This window comes from Microchirus variegatus (assembly GCF_963457635.1).
Source record: "Microchirus variegatus genome assembly, chromosome: 7".
Lineage (NCBI taxonomy): Eukaryota > Metazoa > Chordata > Actinopteri > Pleuronectiformes > Soleidae > Microchirus > Microchirus variegatus.
The window spans coordinates 7,852,044-7,871,809 of record NC_139808.1 but is presented as its reverse complement, the minus strand read 5'-3'; the positions used below and the strand labels follow the sequence as shown (position 1 = coordinate 7,871,809).

The 19,766-nt window shown below is 41.3% G+C and overlaps 3 protein-coding genes across 3 annotated transcripts; all 3 read left to right on the top strand.

Moving 5' to 3' along the window:
- Window positions 1–2,162: 2,162 nt before the first annotated feature.
- On the top strand, window positions 2,163–2,847 carry LOC310930036 (transcription factor HES-5-like; the record flags this gene model as incomplete). Its single annotated transcript, XM_083892926.1, has 2 exons — window positions 2,163–2,325; window positions 2,443–2,847. The coding sequence occupies exons 1-2, from the start codon at window positions 2,203–2,205 to the stop codon at window positions 2,845–2,847; spliced, it is 528 nt and encodes a 175-aa protein (XP_083749052.1). The 5' UTR covers window positions 2,163–2,202.
- A 2,177-nt stretch (window positions 2,848–5,024) lies between these two features.
- shisa4 (shisa family member 4) lies at window positions 5,025–14,021 on the top strand. The gene is made up of 5 exons (XM_083892838.1): window positions 5,025–5,249; window positions 6,601–6,778; window positions 8,670–8,806; window positions 10,359–10,565; window positions 11,180–14,021. The coding sequence occupies exons 1-5, from the start codon at window positions 5,165–5,167 to the stop codon at window positions 11,218–11,220; spliced, it is 648 nt and encodes a 215-aa protein (XP_083748964.1). The 5' UTR covers window positions 5,025–5,164; the 3' UTR covers window positions 11,221–14,021.
- Window positions 14,022–15,681: 1,660 nt separating this feature from the next.
- On the top strand, window positions 15,682–19,266 carry lmod1b (leiomodin 1b (smooth muscle); the record flags this gene model as incomplete). Its single annotated transcript, XM_083892421.1, has 3 exons — window positions 15,682–15,957; window positions 17,245–18,921; window positions 19,004–19,266. 3 exons carry the CDS (start codon window positions 15,682–15,684, stop codon window positions 19,028–19,030), a joined length of 1,980 nt encoding a protein of 659 aa, XP_083748547.1. The 3' UTR covers window positions 19,031–19,266.
- Window positions 19,267–19,766: the final 500 nt, after the last annotated feature.

Genomic DNA, 19,766 nt, shown 5'->3' with positions numbered 1-19,766 from the left:
GGCAGGAATTAGCATTTAACAAGGCACATGTCTATTGTTGAGCGGAGCAGAGTGTGGGAAAGCTGAGCGAGAGGAGTCACAGTTGAGTGTGATTAGCATCCTCAGCCCCACCAGCACCTGATTATACTCTCCAAAGGGAGTTGGCACACTTTTCCCTGTTACTTCTACTTTCTGTCTCTGTCTGGCTCTCCCTGGTGCCAACTTCACTAACTTTTGCCAGCTTTAATTCCCCCCCCCCCCGTCCATTTAACGGGTCATCATTTCACTCCCGAGTCTTTCTTGTTTATTCCTTTGGTGGTTGCCAACTGTCAGGGCGGCGTGGCCCGAACAACATGAGTAACACAGACTTTTTGTTTGACCGAGTGTTTTGGCACACATATTCCTTTATTTTAATGGCATAAGAATCTGGAAGCCTTACACATCATCAAGATGTAAATGTTGGCAAAAGAATGGAATCAACACTGTTAAACATGGTCACTATTAATCAATTAACGATCAATGATAATCGGTTTGAAGCTTTTTTCATTATTAAAACAAGATTTCTGATTGTTTTAGCTTATTAAATGCCAATATTTTCTTTCTTTTTTTTGCTGCATATGACAAAGAAATCATTAAAAACTGAATCATTTTGGTTTGTGGACCAAACAAGACATTTGAGAACAGCATCATTTCCAGGTTTGACATAACGTTTTTTAACATTTTATGGACCAAACGATTCATTGGTTAATCGAGAAAATAATTAATCGATTATGAAAATAATCGTTAGTTGCAGCTCTAGTTCAAACACATTTCACTAATCGGTCATTAGAAAACTGTCTAAATCACATGTGTCAAACTCAAGGCCCGGGGGCCAGATGTGGCCCGCCACATCATTTTATGTGGCACCGCGAGTGATCAATTAGTCTTAAAAATCTGTGTTAAAATAAGTCTATGCTGCTTTAAGGCGTGCATTGACCATAAACTACATTTCCCACAATGCATGGTGATTGTGTTACCCGCAAAGTGACGGCACCGCCACTAGATCGCAGTGTATCATTGTGTATGCATCATGCTACGAGTGAAATTGAATAAGTAATAAATACAGAAAGTTATTTAGCAATATGTTACGGAGTAGTTACTTTCATTTTACATTATATTTGGTTACATTTAGTTGCATTTATTCTGTATGACAGTTACATCTGGCCCTTTGAGGGTAACCGTTATGCTGATGTGGCCCTCAGTGAAAATGAGTTTAACACCCCTGGTCTAAATATTGTGGAAAGGCCTTTTTAGTGAGTGTCAAACCCTTTAAAACGTGAAATCCCGTCTGTCTTTTCTGTCACATGATTACTGCCGTCGGATTATTCACAGCACAGAACCGACAGTCATTTATAAAGCCTTCAATAATCTGCTAAAGCGCTGATCCCGGGTCACAGGACTCAGTTTGGGAAACCCTGAGTTAAGCTCATGTAACACAAACTTTTGGCAGGACAAGATGCTGCGTTTGCTATTACCAATTTACCAATTTATAAAGGTAAAATGGCTGGTAAAATGTCAGCGTTTAAGCAGACGTTTGTGTTAGTGTGATTTGGTTTTATTCAAAATTATTTCTCAAATCTGGGGAAAATGTTTCAGCAGCCCAGTTTGTGCCTTTTCTGTTTTTTTTATATGCAACGTGTATATATTGCAGGGCAACTTTAGGACTTGCTCTCAAATATGCCCTGTCATAATCAAAGCAAGTCTCAATGCAAAAGTAATTTGTGCTACCAAAGAAAATATAAGATAAAGGAACACTTGGGATCAACAAATTAATATTCAGGAAGGTTAAATTCCTGTACTCAAAAATGTATAAATAAAGGATGATGAGGTTTGAAGGGCTTGCTGTCACACACGTGTGATGGGATGATCAGCGTGTGCTCGGTCAAAGTCATTGATCAGCATCAGGCAGCAGATCTTCTCTCTCTTTACAGGGTCACCAAATTCCCAGATTCACACAGAGTTCTGAATCTCCCTCCATCAACCGCTCCCCCCCCCCCTCCCCAGTCGTCCACCTGTTCCCTTGAGATTTAACTATTGTCCCTGAGGCTTTAACAGCAATTTATGTTACTGCTCCACATGTGCTATTGTCTCCTCCAGCTCTCTGATTGGCCCAGAGTGTGAGAAAGTGCAGTCAGACCAAGACCCACACATTCATATGGAGATGTGGGACTATAAATAGGAGGGATGAAGCCAGCAGAGATCAGATTCTCTCTACAGAGACCTCTACAGCACAGAGATCCAGACATGGCACCTACAATCACTGCAGCTCTGACCAACTCTCAGGAACATCTGACTCTCACTCACAAGGTAAATTGAAGAACATTGAAGAACATTTTCATCTTCTGTCATGACAGATTGTCTTTGTTCATGCTCACACTTTACTCCAGAATCCGTCCATTAATGACTTTGCTCTTTTCTCTGCAGCTCAGAAAGCCTCAGGTGGAGAAGTTACGCAGAGAGAGAATCAACAGCAGCATTGAGCAGCTCAAGTCTCTCCTGGGTCCAGAGTTCCTCAAACAGCAGCCAGACTCCAAGCTGGAGAAAGCAGACATCCTGGAGATGACAGTTTGCGTCCTGAGGCGGCTGCAGCAGCGGAACCGAGCCGTGGACTCGGCTGCTGTCAATCGGGGCTACTCCAGGTGCGCCCAGGAGGTGGCGCACTTCCTGTCCCGTGAGGAGGTGATGACACAGTCCAAGAGAAGACTGATGATGGAGAACTTCAACAAGCTGCAGTCTTCCTCTGATAAGAACCTGACAGAGGCTGACTTCTCTCCTCTGAGCTCCACAGACAAGAGTCCAGTCAACAGCGCCCCCTGGAGGCCGTGGTAGACACCTACATATTGGAGATTGTTCCAGACAAACTGAGATGACCACAGTGGTCAAAAGTAATGATCAGAAATATAATTCTGAAATGTGTTTGAAGTGTTTTCTTAAAGTTCCCTTGGACTGAAATACAGTGATGTATTCTAAGAATAATATTATGTTTATTGATTTATCAATATGTTGACAAAATTGGCCACATTGACCTGTATTGTTATATCGGTCTTGCAGTCCTGTGTTCTCCTGTGTTCAGATCGGAACAGTGCAGGTTCTGACAAGTTGAAGCTTCTCTCAGATGTTTAGCAGTAAACATAATTTCTGATGTACTAGTGTTTTTTTTTTTTACTGCGTAAAAGAAAATTGACCCATGTTGGGTCTTCACTGCTATTATCAAATTGTTTGAAATTTGTAAGCAGCAGACATGCGAGTATGAAAGTTTGTGTCTTTTGGTATATGAGTTAGTCCACTTTGTTTGGACTAAATGATCCCATGTGTTTCTTCGAAACGAAAGAAAATGTGATGTATCATCACCAATGGTGCTTCTCTGGAGTTACAGGCATGATTTAATGCATGTATTCTCTTGCAATAAAACGTACATCTATCAATCACATTCTTTATGTTGTGGCATTTATTTATTCCCACTGAAACAAACCAGCACTTTGAAAAATAGTAATAATATTTAACATGTCATCTGTCAGAGGAGGGTATCTCATGTCTCTATTATGACAGTGCACTGCCCTCTAGTGGTTATTTTAATTTGCTTTACTTCAATTTGAAATGCATGTACCCCCATTACAGTCTCTCTTACTTCTAACTTCTACATCTCTCTCGTTTGTGTCCTTTTTATAGTTAAGGTTGTAATCATTTACACTGTCTAACATGGTCCTCACATATTTGCAAACATACATTACTACTATTTCTTCATAGCAGCAAATTAATCTTGTATAATACTATTTTCTCCTCTTATGTTCGCTGCTAGTCAGTGAATACCATGTCTCTGCATTGACTTCCATTCATTTGAGCAGTGTAACCTTAAACCTAATTGACCCATAAAATTAAAGTAACATCATGTATAAAGTTGTATATATAAATATAGGTGCCATATGTAAGAATGTGGCCAAAAACTGTTACTACATCCAAATACCCTGGGTATTTTGAATTTTTGAAATCTCGGTATTCGGTATTTTGTAATCTTTTAGGTTTTGTTTTTTGACGCAACTGGTAACCCGTAGTTGCTCGGCAGCTGAGACTCTACTGACTGCAATGATTGGTAGATTGCGGTAGGTGGCGCCACATGCCAAAACATGATTTCAAAACATAAACATGATTTGCAGTCTGCAAAAAAAAATTTTTTTAATGCAAATGTTTTGTCTGTACTGTTGGTTGTTGGTGAGTTCAGTTTGTTATATGAACATTATTTCTGAGTCTCTGTGACATTCTATGGCCAGTTGCTTTAGATTTACTACATAATGCACCTTTAAAGTTAAGTACTAGCTTAGCTGTTGACAAAGGAAAACACTGTTGGCACGTGTAGGCCTATTTTGAAATAAAACAGAACTACACTGACCTATTTGTGTCTTTCCATTATTTGTGGAACATTGATAAAATAAAAAAGTGACCCACTTTTAAACAAATAAATTAAAGTGTTTGTTATTGTATGTAGCTCGTGCTTGAGGAAACCTGCTAGCATAAGTATGTGAACTCGAACGTGTACTTCGTCATGTACACGTGACTTCATTAACACAGGTCTGTTAAGTCTGGAGAGGTTTTAAAATATCGCATTTGACGTGGACACGGTATGTGACTCATATTTTGAGTTGACGAAACATTTAAACACTTTGAAAAATCGCCTTTATCTCTAACGAAGCTACGGGGAGCCGCTGCAGAGGGCCTGAAGAGTCACGTGAAGCCAGCAAATGCAGACCCCTGGTTTACGGTTGGGGTTAGTCATGATGAATAGTTATGCCATAACAAGGATAGTTGTTTGTGTGTTCACTTTGTTCCCATAACCAGAACGACTACAAGGGACACTCCACATTTAAAATATAATGCTGTATTAAAACAAGTGTAATGCACAGCTCGCGTCTTCTTCTCCGACATTTCACGCGGTCCGTGAAGGCAACACCGTGCTGGTCCCGGGTGAACGGCGTCACAGCAGCGAAGCGCTCTGACATCTCGTAGGACTCGGACAGCAGCGGCACCGTCGTCAACACTCACTCCGCCCGAGAGCGTTAAGGAGATAATGTCGGAGAGCGACCGTCAGGCTGAGAGTCATTGAGCCAATTCTCAAGTCATTCGCCGTCGCTTGGAAACACATACACTCACAATGGGGATGGTCTTGCCAGCGGCAAACGCGTCCCTCGCCGCGGTGACTTTGTCGCTGCTCGCCTTCGTGCTCTGCTCCTCTCCCGGTAAGGTTATGGGTCTTTATCCAGGCCGCGCCGTTAGCTCACACTTAACGGTTTACTGTTAAATCCCCCGCCAGCGGGTTTTCTCCTGCTTTGTGCGTCCTTTGTCTCTGTCACCCCGTAAACAGACGGACCCTGTCGCTCCTTGTACCGCCCTTGCTATTCCAACATCAACTAATACAGTTGTGCTTGTTTACCTCCATGTTTATTTTAGGCCTGGTGATCTGAACCTGATCAGTGTCTGACCTCAGCTAGCATCAACTGTCTGGTCCAGTCTCTCTGTTTTCTCTCTGTTTGTTCAGCTAAATTAAGGTTATTGGACTTTCTGCCGTACTAACACACCCAGAACATTATGTTTTCAACCACAAATGCCAAATATTTGCTCTCTGTACTTAATCAGATTTTAAATTCTATCTTCAAATGATGACACAGTTAGTATCTTTTGTGTTTTGGGGCTTTTAGTTGAATTTTACTTACCATTCACGTAAACTACCATTCATTGTTGCGTTGAAACAGTCCCAACTCTTAATAATAATAATCTATATCTATCTATAATAATGACAATTTGTGTGATTATGGATTCAGTAATGGATTTTGATAATTGATTTTCAGTGAGTGTGTTATAAATTATGAGATCATACACATGTATGAGTATGTAATCTATTTGCTATTCATCGCCATATAATAATCAATATAGCAGCCAGAGCATGAACTTCACATTTTTGAAGCATAAGCTCGTCCGATGTATGTTCCTAGATATTTATTAGTGTATATGTCATGCTTTAGAACATGTTGTTTGTGTATCTTATAGCAGCCTACAGTCACGCAGCTGTTTTTATGATGAGTTATGAGGCTATAATTTTATGTCCCCCGTAATTATACATGGTGGAATACATAATCAAACACTTTGAAATTCAATTACAGAAAGTTTATATTCTTGTGTAAGTCTCCAAATCTACGGACCACAGAGTTGATAGTTTTGAGTATTATTCATCCTCTTTTCTTTTAGTTTTGTTTGATAAAAAGTCCTAAATTAAAAAATGTATATAATAAACAGACATTGTTGACAAAAAAATAAACATGAATTTCCGATCAGCTTTCGCGCTCAGCGATGCACTGAACTGGCAGTGTTTGGCCTGGAATGTGAAAGAAGATGAGTCAGTAACTGTTTGAAATAAATATCAATTTTTTTACTTGACAGCAGAACAAATCGTTGTAAGTGAACAAGAGTTTGACAACAACAGCATGTTACTATAGTTAAGAACATTACATGTTGTGCATTAGGGGTGAAAGTTTCAGTGATGAACCGGAATCATGACGTACTGCATTTGCCTTCCTTCCCCTCTCTCTGCAGTAAGTGGGAATGAGGACTGTCTGTGGTACGTGGACAAAAATGGCACCTGGCACAACGGCTTCGACTGCCCTCTCATCACATTCTGCTGTGGGAACTGTCACCGGCGTTACTGCTGCCTGGACGCTTTCAAGATGATCACAGAGAGGGAGCAGAAGCGCTGCATGCTCTTCCAGTTCAGGTGAGAGCAGCAGCTGCTGTGTTTCACTCTCACTGACTATTAGATACATTTACTTGACACCCAACAGTCTGTACTTGTACTGTTCATAATTCTACTTCTACAAAGATACTTTGCTTTTATATTTATTTTGGCCACTGGCCATATTCAGACATATATCAGTATGTTACATCTTGCCTGTAGAAAAAATAATGATTAATACACACAGTTTTGTAGTTGAATACATTATCTGTGTACTTTCACAGTTAGGTAGACTACAAGTTGGAGACACATTTCAAAGATGATTTAAAGGGGAACCAGTCTTGTAACCAAACCTACCCCCTCGCTTACATTATTTGCCTGCAGTGATCTACTAGATCAATTATGAAACTTACTGCTATTTACTATTCGTACTATTTACATATAGTTCGAAAAATACCGTAATTCCCACTCCGCAAACAGATGAAACGACACAAACGGCCTGAATGCTTTTGTAAATTATGAATTATAAATTTACTTTTTTTCCTCACTTATCCATTATTGGTTACTTGGCGCAGCTTCATGTGGGCAAAACAGCCATTTTTAAATTAATTTAATTAATTCTTAAACACAAGCTTGGGCAGGCTGCTGAGCTTGCGGCAGAGACAGTGATTCAAGTTGGGAGCTGGCAACAAGGACAAAAGTGGGGGACGTGTCGGGTAACTGGAGTGGGCAGATGATCAATGATCCTGAGGTACAGGCAAGCACAGAGTCTTACAGAGACACACGGATCACAGAGATGAGCTCTAAACTCAGAATGATGACTGAATGATGTGGTCAGAACAGAAGGATTAGCCAAAGTTTAAATACTGCAGAGCATAAGATGTGATACAGATGTGTAGGTTGACTGATGGAATGCCAGACACATGCACTCAGAGAGAAAGAAATCACCAAGAGAATATAGGACATATACTGTATCACACATAGATTCTAATTATAAAAGAAACCAGTTGTCTGTTCCTTATCCCCTATTTGTAGCATTTGACAAAAGTCCCCAGAGTGCAATGTTTTCCCATTAGTTGTTCTGGTGCATCAGCTATCCGTGTGTTAAGTGGTGCTGGAGTTCTGCATTGTAAACCATCCATCACTCTCCAGAACCAAACAGACGATCTGCTCGTTATTGATCCCTGTGGGAGATCACATTAGCGGGCGAGTGGAGGCTAAAATGAAATGGATGGGGTAAAGGAATCTTTCCTCCTTCAGGTTCCAAGGTCACGTTGGGCAGTGTTTTCCGCGGCTGACGTAGAAGTACAAGCTGAAAGCAACAGCTTGTTATCTGTTTCAAGGATAGCTGTGAAGACCTTCATCGGGTCAAGGTGGACCAGCGCCAAATAGTGGTTACCATAACAACCAAGGCCATAAAGATATGGTACATTTAGGGAGATCCCAACAGGCTGAGAATGTGAAGTGAAGGAAAATTTCCACTGTGTTTCCTAGTGGAATGGTTAGATTTTGACTTTCCATTAGGGATAGTACCAAAATAACCGGCCCCAAATGTTCCATTCACTGGTACCCTTCTCCATGACAGTCAGCTGATTGGGCGACACAAAAACGTAACTCCCTTTGCAATCAGTGTAAATAATATCCCACCCAAAATAGAGCCAAACGCCCGCAGTCTATTCTCATACAAAGTTTTTACGTCTTGTTGAGACAAACAGCCACAAACTGAGCAGGAAAGAAAAGAGCTGCTGGATGTCCTCCATTGTTGTCCATTGTGTCGCATTCAATGTTGTTGTTCCTTGTTTTTGCACCGGTAAGCCGTCATGCTACATGCCCATTGGCCACCGTATCATTATGGAAACCATCATTGGGGTTAGTCGATCAGATTAATAAAGGGGAATATTTTGTAATTGGAGTCTTCTTCTTCTCCTCTCAGCCCGACCACTTTAGCAGGCATTGCCTCCTCTGTCCTTCTGTTTGTGGCAATCATTGCCACCATGGTCTGCTGCTTCATGTGCTCGTGCTGCTACCTCTACCAGAGACGGCAGCAGAGGGGAAGAACACCTTATGATGGTAAGACCTGTTCTCTACCCTGTTCTCTACTCTTCGTGCCAAAGTCATGTCATCTAAGGGCACTTTTTGGAAAATATGTGATAATGGTGACTATTGCAATGGTGACATGACTTAAGTATGTGGTGAAGTCATGTCCGTTGCTGGTCTTTAACCCATTTAGGACTGAAACGCCTGGAAAAAATGCCTGTAAAACCTATGGGTGATTTCAGAAAGGATCTCTAAAAGGTTGAGGTTCAAATTCAGCAATTGTGTCAATAAATGCCTACTAAATGATTGATTTCTCAGCCTCTGTAGCAGATAGGAACAACATTCAAAAAGTATTTGAGAGCTTACACCTGTGGTTTTCCTGTAAGAAATAGAGTAATATGAAAATAATAAGAAAGGGCCTGAAGAGTAATAAGAAGAGTAATAAGAAAATAAAGTAATAAGAACTTGTGTCAGTGCCTTGATTTTACCCTGATGGACTGGGAAGAATAAGCACAGCATGTAATGACTGTAACAGTCTGCTTCACATGTGACGGTGAGAGTGCTTACAGCGGTGTGGCATCTGCAGGTAAATTGACTTTCACCCCTGGTATGCGGTTGAAAACACTCCATCAATTACGGTGGTAATTCTCTGTCTTCCAGTCACGTTCAAAACCTTCGTTATCGTCGACCTCGTCGACTTCAAGCATATATCTTAACCATCAATCCCGCTCGATTGGTTCAGCGTGTTCAAAGTCATCAGCAATAATGTCATCAAAGCCAAGACTCCTCAAAATCACTGCCTTCAGAAATCTCTTCGCTGTCAAAGTCCTCCATATTTGCGCTAAGAAATTTCAAAACAAGATGAAAATTGACGTATTCGCTTTCCCGGCATCAATGGTAGAATTACGCAACAACGGCCCCCGGCTTTAATGGTAGAAATGCGGCAATGCTTTCCCGGCCTAAATGGGTTAAAACAGGGGAAGCTCATTCCAGGCCCAGTTAATTATACATAACAACTAGAACAAGGGAACTCAATAATTATGTAAAACAGAAATGCTATAATAGTGTTTTTATATACTGTGTATATATCTACAAAAGAAAATAACACACAACGACCAGCTATTTGTCTACAGACTTCAGAATCCACAACAAGGAACTGAGGCAGAAAAACACTGTTTTACATGTTTACATTCAGAGGGGAAATGCTGCATTTGCTTTCCAGGCATTTCAAAGGAGTGGTTGCATAACAAGTACACCAACACTGACTTCACAGAAAGGGCAGCCCATGCAGTATGGTGTGAAATACCTCATACAACCACACTTGCATACAAAACATGCCTTACTATCTGGATTATTGAAAGACAGAAATGCAAAGCTTTTTAAAGTTTTTAAATGTAATGTAAATAGTTTCTCATTGCTCACCAATTTCTCAGGCTACCAGTAGGTAGTAGCAAAGTGTGATAGGCTGCCATTGTTTGAGAAAATTATAAATTATACTTAATTATAGTTCAAGCAGCTTTTGTATCTCTAAACCAAGTATAAAACTGTTCCTTCACCACGGTTTGTATGTTTTTGGACCCCACAGCCCAGCAGATCCCCATGGCCAGCTACCCATCGGAGCCTATGTACGACGCTTACGGAAAACCACTAGGACCCTCGGATTATCCACACCCGGATTATCCACACCCAGGTTATCCCATGCACTCCCAGTATCCTGGCATGCCCCCACAGTATCCAGTGATGCATCCTGGACCATATCCACCTCATCCAATGGATCCGGCATACAGCCAGGGTAAGATTACTCTAACTGTTTTCAAAGAAAGAGAACTTCTTGCAGAAGAGGCTGTTAAAAATGTCCACACCTTTTTAAAACAGGACTTCAAAAATAGTCCTTTGCAAATAAATCAAATTAAGCAAGATACTTTTGGTGTGGCAGTTGATCATTCCTGATCAATATTATCAATGTAGTGAGCAGCAATATAATGTTAATGAAAAACTTGTACATTTTACTTCATTGTTGCATTTTTGAAGAGCAGATATTTTTCATTCAAAAGGAGTTCAAGTTAAATTATAATTGTCAAATCATATTTTAGTTGCCTTTTGCGAGTTGCTATATAAATGTAAATGGTTATGTAATTTCTCATGTTAATTCCAAAGTGCACTTTGGACAACCTTTGAATTTTCATCCGGTCAAATTATATACCGTAATTTCTAAACCAATATTCTGATGAGCTCTAGACTATTGACACCAGTACATTAAAAAAAATGTGTCCCTTTTAAAGATGGGAAAAACTGTGCAAAAATGTAGCTCTTAACTTTAAAAAAAAAAAACTAGGATTTGCAGTTTGTCCTATGAAACTCTGACTCTGTCTGTTGTTTGTGTTTTTTTGTCTACTTGTGTTTCAGCTCCTCCACCTTACTCTCCACCACAGTATCCTGGTCATTGATGGGCTTGTCCACACACACACACACACACACACACACACACACACACACACACACACACACACACACACACACACGCGCACACTCTCTCTCTCTCTCGCTCTCTTGCACGCAAAAACACCCAACACACAAACACATTTACACAAACACTACAGCTTGACTCGCAGTGGTTTGCCTGTGACGGAGAAGAAAAAAAAGATTGAGGCACTTTAAGAGTTTTCTTTTTTGTTTTATTTCCTTGTTTGTTTTCACTGATGTGCTACTTTTGTGGCGTAAATCAAATACAGTTTTGAACTCCATTCCCCGTTTTGTACTGCAACCTGACACCTGAGTGGATCTCTCACACAGAGGGCTTCACGCCATCCCCCAAATATAGGAGGTATCTGACTTGCTCTGTTCTGCCAACTCTACTCAGCGACACCTCACCTCAATAACAGGGTGTTACATAAACAACAAAAAAAGAGGGGTTTGCAACAATGACAGTGCACTCCGTTTGTATTAATTAACGGGAGAAAAACGTCTTCATTCGTACTCGATGTGAATTGATTAACATCTGCTTAAAGGTCCCATATTATATCCTATTTCTCCAAGTTAAACTAGTTCCCTGGTGTCCAAATGAACATGCTTTGGTCCAAATACCATAAGAATGAAGCACCACAGCATTGTTAGCATTGGGAAAACAGGCACATTGCCGTCATATATAACATGTATCCACTGGACAGATAAATCCTCTGAGGCTGGAAGTTTGTGTAGGACTCTGTGCTGCACTGTGGAGCCAAGAATAGGACTTATCCCGGATTTCGGGTTTTCGGATACAGTTGCCTTCGCCAGCACTCTCGCGTGTTTTACGGACAAATCGGAGTTCCGCGAGACAACAATTCCAGGAATTTATGGCTTTGTGATGTCCCAGTGAGTGCGGAAGTCAACAACGCGTGTTTTATCTCCTGTACTTAGACTGAGGAGGACCACAGAAACATGAGTGAGTCATCTTATTTCGCACTTTGGTAGGGCCTCAAGAGTCCCAAATATAAGGATTTAAATTATTAAAAAGTAGATTTTTCATAATATGGGACCTTTAAGATGACATTTCAGGTTGTCTCGCTCACCGATTCTGCAGATATTTGACATTTCTTTTGTAATACAGTGTCCAGGCTAATAAAAAGGGGACATGTTTGCGTTTATGATTCCGATTTAATGGTACGCCCCAATTCTGTGTTAGAATCCTATAGTCCTATGACGACACATTACTTCATGGAACTACATGAGCTGCCCTGTTCTAATGTGACTTCCTAACATCAGCATGCTACTCAGTTCAATGTATGTATTTCAGTGTGATCTATGATCCACTCCTGAATAATTTATGGTACATATTGGTTTTTGTTTTTTCTCGTAACATATCAGATCAGGGGAAGCAGCAGGTCGCGCTACTTGATCAAAAAAAAAGATGTCCGGCCTTACAATAATTTTTTAAAAATTTAGTCATTAACCATTAAAATACATATGTTGTAAATTTGTTTCTTCTGCTGAATATTTTATTAATAATGAAACAAGTTGTGTTCAAACATTGTATTGTTATTGTAACATAAGATATGCTGTTTTTGGCATCTTTCCATTTGCTATTTATTTTCATTGAGGGAAAACTTTGACTGTGAATCAGTTCTCACTTTCTGGACTAAGCTAAAAAGCCAAAAGAAAACACACACACACTACTGTTGTAAAAATTGATTTTGTTCAACACCTCCACTGTAACGGTTTGACATTTCTGGGAAATGTATGCATTTGTTTTCATGCCGAGAGTTAAATGAGAATACTAATAATAACATTCTCATAGGTACTGATGGAAGATGTGCACAGATCTTTTATTTAACTCCACGATTAAAGTCTACTACACAAACAATTAATACGTATTTAATTTTATAACAAAGTTGAGTGCATTTATTTGTGAGCAATAGCCTCATGTTTGTAAAATCTTAATATAAGAAATAACCCATTTTGAGTGCATTCACCACATAAATTATAATTATCTCTTTTATTGTGAATGATGGCGCTTCAGTCTCATTTGATACCGAATTAAAAGTTAAATTGTATAGTATTTTGTTTTGCAGGCGGGCGAAAAACAGATTTGTGCATTTCCCAAAATAACAAACCATTCTTTATAACAACAGATTTGGTTAAACTGCTGTGTGAACTGTAATTAATCCAGCTGTGAATTTCTAATTCTGTACAGATAAAACCAGGCCTGTTCCCTTTGTAAGTTATATGAACTGTAAGAGACGACGTCTCCAGCATGTGTTTCCATGTGTTTGACTACTAATACTGTATGTGATGCCTGGATTATTTTTTTGTTTTCTTTTATTTTATTTTTGGTCTCATGTCTCTCAGCCAAGTCAAATGAGGCACATGTTAAATATCAAGTTCTACTGATCCTTGAGATTCCGTCGAGACTAATTCTGCGTCTCTGTCTCACCTCTGAACCATGTGATGAATCGGGCAACAGCGTAGTTGTAGTATGGCGTAAATAATTCCTTCACACGTGGTACTGTCCATATGTACAGCTCTGTTTTAGCCTTTTTTAAAGCACAAAGAGAACACTGGATTTAGTTTGACATTCTAACATTCGCTGTCAATTTGTATCCCCGAACCAACTCTAAATAGTGTATTAAGTGAGACTGACATCAGTTGGTAAAATAACTTTGTTAATGCTTTCTTTGTTTTCTGTCATCATATGGATGCTATGACATTGTAATATAAAGTGATGGAGTGAAAAGTTTTTATTCCTATTAACATAAAATCTAACTTTGGAATGTAAAATACAACAGTGTGTGTCGTGTCCTTTCTTTATAGACGATGAATAAACATCATTTAGGAAGATGAGTAAATGTATGTTTGACCACTAGATGTCCATATTTCCCTCCTGTGAATGTTAAATGTATTTATGTAACCAACAAGCAACATCTTTTCCAGAAGAGATGTTCATTTATTATTATTTATTTATTTGAGTTGCATATTTGTCCTGATGCATACACAATGTTATTCCTCTGTCTGTTGTGTTTAAAATAAGGAATATTTTCCCCTTGTTTTTGTTTTAATCATACACTCAACAAAAATATTAACGCACAAAGAAACACTTGTAGTTATTGTCATGTGACAAAACAGAGTAACTATCCAAAAATAACAGTCCAACTTTTATCAATAAAGTGGCTTTAATTTGCGAGCATTAGGAATCGATTTCAAAACAAAAGTCCTGGAGTAATGGCAGGAAGAACACAATGGGGGTCGATGATCCAACTTCAATAACGTGTGTCCACCATAAGCCTCACGCAGAGCGCTACACCGGCGACGCATGGACATCACCAGGTTGTCGATCGTGGAATGATGCACATTCAGTTGTGTTGCCACAGCTGTAACGCTCAGCCCAGCACTCAGCATGCCAGTGGCAGGCTCCCTCATGATTTGTGACATCTGTGGCATATTGACAAGTGACAAAAGTCCACATTTTGGTGTGCTCTTTTATTGACCAGACCATAAGGAGTGTCTGTGTACTGGTCAAGAATCTGAGCAAAAGTCATGACATTCTACTTTTGTATACATATGTTTAGTTAACTTGCTTTAATGCAAAATGTTCAAAAAATCTTTTCTATTTGCAGAAACAAATTGGCTACCACTCAAGTTAAAATGTTATTCTGATCTCATTAACTATTGTTCATTCAACTATTATTTTAAGCAAGCCAAAAAGCTTCCTGTTTATCCCTTTATCAGTTTTTTTTACTGTAATTTTAGATACTTTTTTGGTGGTAATCAATGTTGACTCTTTACTGTGCAGCTCTGTCACTGAATTTCATTGACTTTTGATTTAAAAAAATCAGTTTTCTTCTCTCTACATATTCAACTGTGACTCTATGTAACTTTGTTCCCCGTTGTTCCTGCAAAACCCATTTTTCTTTAACTTGTCAGGGTTTCAGAACCAAAACAATAATAAAATTACTCAAATAACGCAGGAACTTTTAGCCCGTTCTAAACACGGATGGTATGAGAGAGTTTCTCTACTCTGGCATCTTTGTAAACTTCAGCCCTTCCCATTACCTTTAAAGGAGTGTGTACCCTGAACTAAATATGGACATGCACTTTCACAGGATTTCAAAGAATGTCCCAGCCTTTCAGTCCGTTTTGATTATGTGAGCCTGTTGCAGTTCGTCACTGGTTCCCCTCTCTCGCTGCAGCACTGCGAGCCCAGCCTCCTTCCACCAGGACTGACGCCTCTGGTGGCTTTTTGATGAGGAGGACGTGACGGGACGGTGGGACATCAGCGTTGGCCTTTACGGGAAGACTTCTCGCCCAAAGAGAGAACATTTTAATTTGAATAATTTGGATTTACTGTACACCAGCACCTCTAAAGAAACCAAGTTCTGTTTTTCTCAACTTTTACAGAGCCATTAACCGCAGATTTTTTTTTTAACGCAACCATGTCCAGGGCAAAGGTCAGAGGCCTGACCCGTACAGGCCGCCAGGTTAGCGAGGACCCAGACTTGGACACCTTGCTGTCCACCCTCTCCCCTGAGGAGGTGGAGGAGCTGCAGCAGGACATGATGAAGGTGCCTGACATCAAACCAGACGATGGGAAGGTCACCGTCCAAGGGGAGACTCGGCCAAGGGGCAGCAATGTCTCGGATGCTAAACTGGACAGCAGACGGGAGAGCGACGCAAAAGGACGGCTCAGTCAGAGGGAACAGTCGTTTGAGGTAATGAACGTTATTATGCTTATGTGCTGTAATAGCAGCTTATTTTAGGTTTTAAATAAAACAGTTGTGCATGAGTGGTTTGAAGTAACATTAGTCCTTTTCCACGTTTTGGAGGAGAAACATTTAGAGGTTTTGTTTTTCACAATCAAACAATAATATGTTGGACATAGAGTGTCCCCAGATATTCTAATGATAGCTTTCATGTGCTATTTTTCAAACTGCCAACTGGACCTCATGCTCTCGCAGCACATAAACAGTGGTCCCCAGAGTTGGCCTCTGTCTGTGCCAGGAAAAATATTGTTTATTGACTCAGCCTCTGAGGTACAAGAGCCCATGTGTATTACATGTTGTAAACAATTGTTTAACCTATATATATATATTTCCCCATTGGCCGATATGGCCACAAAGCCATATTTCTAACAATTTCTGCCAGTCTAAAGGAGAGGCGGCCCCCGCAGAACTCCTTAATCCCAGCCTAATGGAATTCCGTGGTTGATTGCTCCCACGCTCACTGCCTTTTAAGGATGCATCTGCCACGGCCGCGGCCTCATCACAAGCAAAACAGATGGAGACTCACAAATCAAACACTTAGCAAGCTACTCGCTGCAAATGCGTCCCTGCTCAATAAAAACATTGGGTCCTTTTTTCGCCGAAATATAAACACACACATGCCATACGTACTGTGCGTCGGTGAGAGCGTGTGTGTATACACACCGAGCAGATGGTTGAAACGCTGTTTAACAGCACAGGAATCCAGTGATTGCACACGGGTATTTGCATAATTCAAACTTAAATCATGCAGTATATACTGTATATCTAGAAAGGTACATTGAATACATTATAGGGCTTGAAACACACCAGCTTTGTATTTGATGCGATTTATTGTGGTTCAGGCTACTACATCCCCTAATGCACGTGTGTCAAACTCAAGGCCCGGGGGCCAGATGTGGCCCCGCCACGTCATTTTATGTGGCCCACGAGTGATTAATTGGTCTTCAAAATCTGTGTTAAAATAGGTCCATGCTGCTTTAAGGCGTGCGTCCCACCACTAGATCGCAGTGTATCATTGTATATGCGAACTTGAATAAGTAATAAATACAGGAAGTTTTTTAGCAATGTTACGGAGTAGTTACCTTATCTTTGGTTACATTTATTCTGTATGACCACATCTGGCCCTTTGAGGGTAAACATTATGCTGACGTGGCCCTCAGTGAAAATGATTTTGACACCCCTGCCCTAATGCATTTCGACTAATCCAAATTATTTACACTGTGGTCCCTTCTGCAGGGCGAGGCGAAGAAGGAGAGCCGGAAGCAAGAATACCTGAGAAAGATGGGCCTGAGCCAGGAGGGGAACGATGACGTCGATGTAGGATTAAGAAGACAAGCTAGTGTCTTGAGTGAAAGAGATGCTAAGGCGGACGAAAGAAACGGTAAAGGTCCTGAAAATCCAAAGGACGAGCAACGCCGGTTTTCAAGCAGGTACCGGAAGCAGGAGGGCAAAGACAACGACGTGAAAGAGATCCACGACAAAGACAAATGTGAAAACAACAGGGAGAGCACAGGTAGCAAAACTAAGGACATGATCTCCAAGTTACAGGAGAAGAAGGAGGACGGCAGAGAGAAGGACAGGAGAGAAGACGGCAGGAGAAGAGATGAAAGTAAAACTAAAGACATTATCTCGAGGCTACGGGAAAAAAGTGAGAAGGACGCGGCCAAGGAGAAGGAAAGGAAATCAGAGAGCGTCAGGACGTCGGGACGTGTCTCCAAAATGCTGGAGAAGCAGAACAAGGCACAAGAAAGCCAGGAGAGCAAATCTGAGGAGAAGAAGCCAAAAGCAGAGGAGAAGAAAGAAGAAGATAAAACTGATGTCAAACCTGAGCGGCAGCTGTCTGAGAAGGGTGAGGTCAAACACGGCAAGGCAGAAAAAAGAACAGATAGAGAGGAGTTGGTGAACCACAGCAACCATGTGAAAGAGAAGGAGAAGGTTAACACGGAGAGGAAAGCGGAGGAGAAAAAGGAACGAGAGGATGTTAAAAAAGCAGCAGAAACTGAGAAAGTGGGCAACTGTGTTACCAAAAACACGCCAAAGAGCAAGGCGAAGGAGGACGAGGCAGAGGACGAGGAGTCGAGCATGTTCGACGAGCTAATGGAGCAGGTACGAAGCGACGACCCCTCCCTCACTGAGCTCAATGTCAACAACTCCGAGGTCATCAAGACCAAAACCTTAATGGAGTTTGCCGAAGCTTTGCACAACAACAGCCACGTCAAAACATTTTCTTTGGCCAACTGTCGCGCGGACGATCACGTGGCTTACGCGGTCGCCGGCACAATACGCAGCAACAAGACGATCACCAGCATCAACATCGACTCCAATCATCTCACTGGCAAGGGCATCCTGTCCCTCATCCAGGCTCTGCAACGCAACTCCACACTGACTGAGCTTCGGTTTCAAAACCAGCGGCACGTCTGCGGCGGCAAGACGGAGATGGAGATGACCAAAATCCTGAAAGACAACACCACCTTACTCAAACTGGGCTATCACTTTGAGCTCGCAGGGCCAAGAATGACCACGACAAACATACTCAGTCGCAACATGGACCGGCAGAGACAGAAGCGCCTACAGGAGCAGAAGCAGGCCCAGGCTAACGGAGAGAAGAAGGGATCACTGGATGTGCCCAAGATCGGAGGTGGAGGATCCCTGAGAAATTCGCCAAAAGCTTCCCCCAAACCATCTCCAATACCCTCTCCCGTGCCTTCACCAAAGCTGACACCCAGGAGAAGAACAGGAGGTCCGGCTCCACCGCCACCTCCGCCTCCTCCTGGCGGTGGTCCTCCACCTCCTCCTCCTCCGATGATGGATGGCGACGCCCTGAAGAACACTCTCAGTCCAGGTCGTAGTAAAAACTCACGGGACCAATTGCTTGCCTCGATCAGAGGAAGTGACGCTAAACAACTCAAGAAGGTACGTAAATGTGAGCCACAGCACATCCATCCATCCATCTATTTTCTACCGCTGAATACTTCCTATTTGATTTTTCCCACAGGTGCCGGTGCCAAAGTGGCTGCAGTAATGTTTCCTGCTGGATTTAACAAGTGGAAAGCGACGAGAGGGAGAACTGACGAAGACGACCTCCACGTGACCCCGAGCTACAGTGAAACGGGAATGGACGGAGAAAGTGACACAAGATGTTTGATTGGTTGGATGAAAAAGGCCTCACTATGAGTTCTCCCCTCACACACTGGACCAAAAGGACGTCTGTGGAGAATGAGTGATGCGGGGGGCCTCTCTGTTTGCCCGACGAGAGAGAGCGCCATGAGTCTGCGGTCGTTTCTCTGTAGTCGATACGGATGCTTTGCTGTGTTATTTGCACTATAGTTAATATGATTAATATGAGTTAATCATGTGACGTGTTGGCTCGCGTGTGCATCTGAATGTGAGTGTGGTGGGAGTGTGTGGTGAGCCTATTAATAAGAGATTCAAGTAACTCTATACGTTTTTATAATATACAAACATTTATCAATTATTTAGTCAACATTCATTTGACATGTATTTATTTAGGGTTTATCTGTTCAACTGCCGAATTCTGAGACGGTGAAAATATCAGGGAATTGACAAACATGGCGGCCTGACCTAAGAAAGCCTGGGTAAGGTCAAGGTAGTCTTTGAATTGTGTGTCTCATTGCCAATCTCAAGATATCTCAGGCAGGGTTTTATCAGATCGGAGAGCAGCCCCGGTGGAGTCCTGTTGCATGACGAAAGAGTTAAAAAAGACGGGAATAATAATTACATAATGCAGTTTCATCAGG

Excerpts from the sequence above, each read along its gene's own strand:
- shisa4 (XM_083892838.1), top strand. The coding sequence starts at position 5,165 with ATGGGGATGGTCTTGCCAGCGGCAAACGCGTCCCTCGCCGCGGTGACT. Across the intron at positions 6,779-8,669 it reads TGCATGCTCTTCCAGTTCAG|CCCGACCACTTTAGCAGGCA; the intron begins GTGAGAGCAGCA and ends TTCTCCTCTCAG. Across the intron at positions 10,566-11,179 it reads GGATCCGGCATACAGCCAGG|CTCCTCCACCTTACTCTCCA; the intron begins GTAAGATTACTC and ends CTTGTGTTTCAG.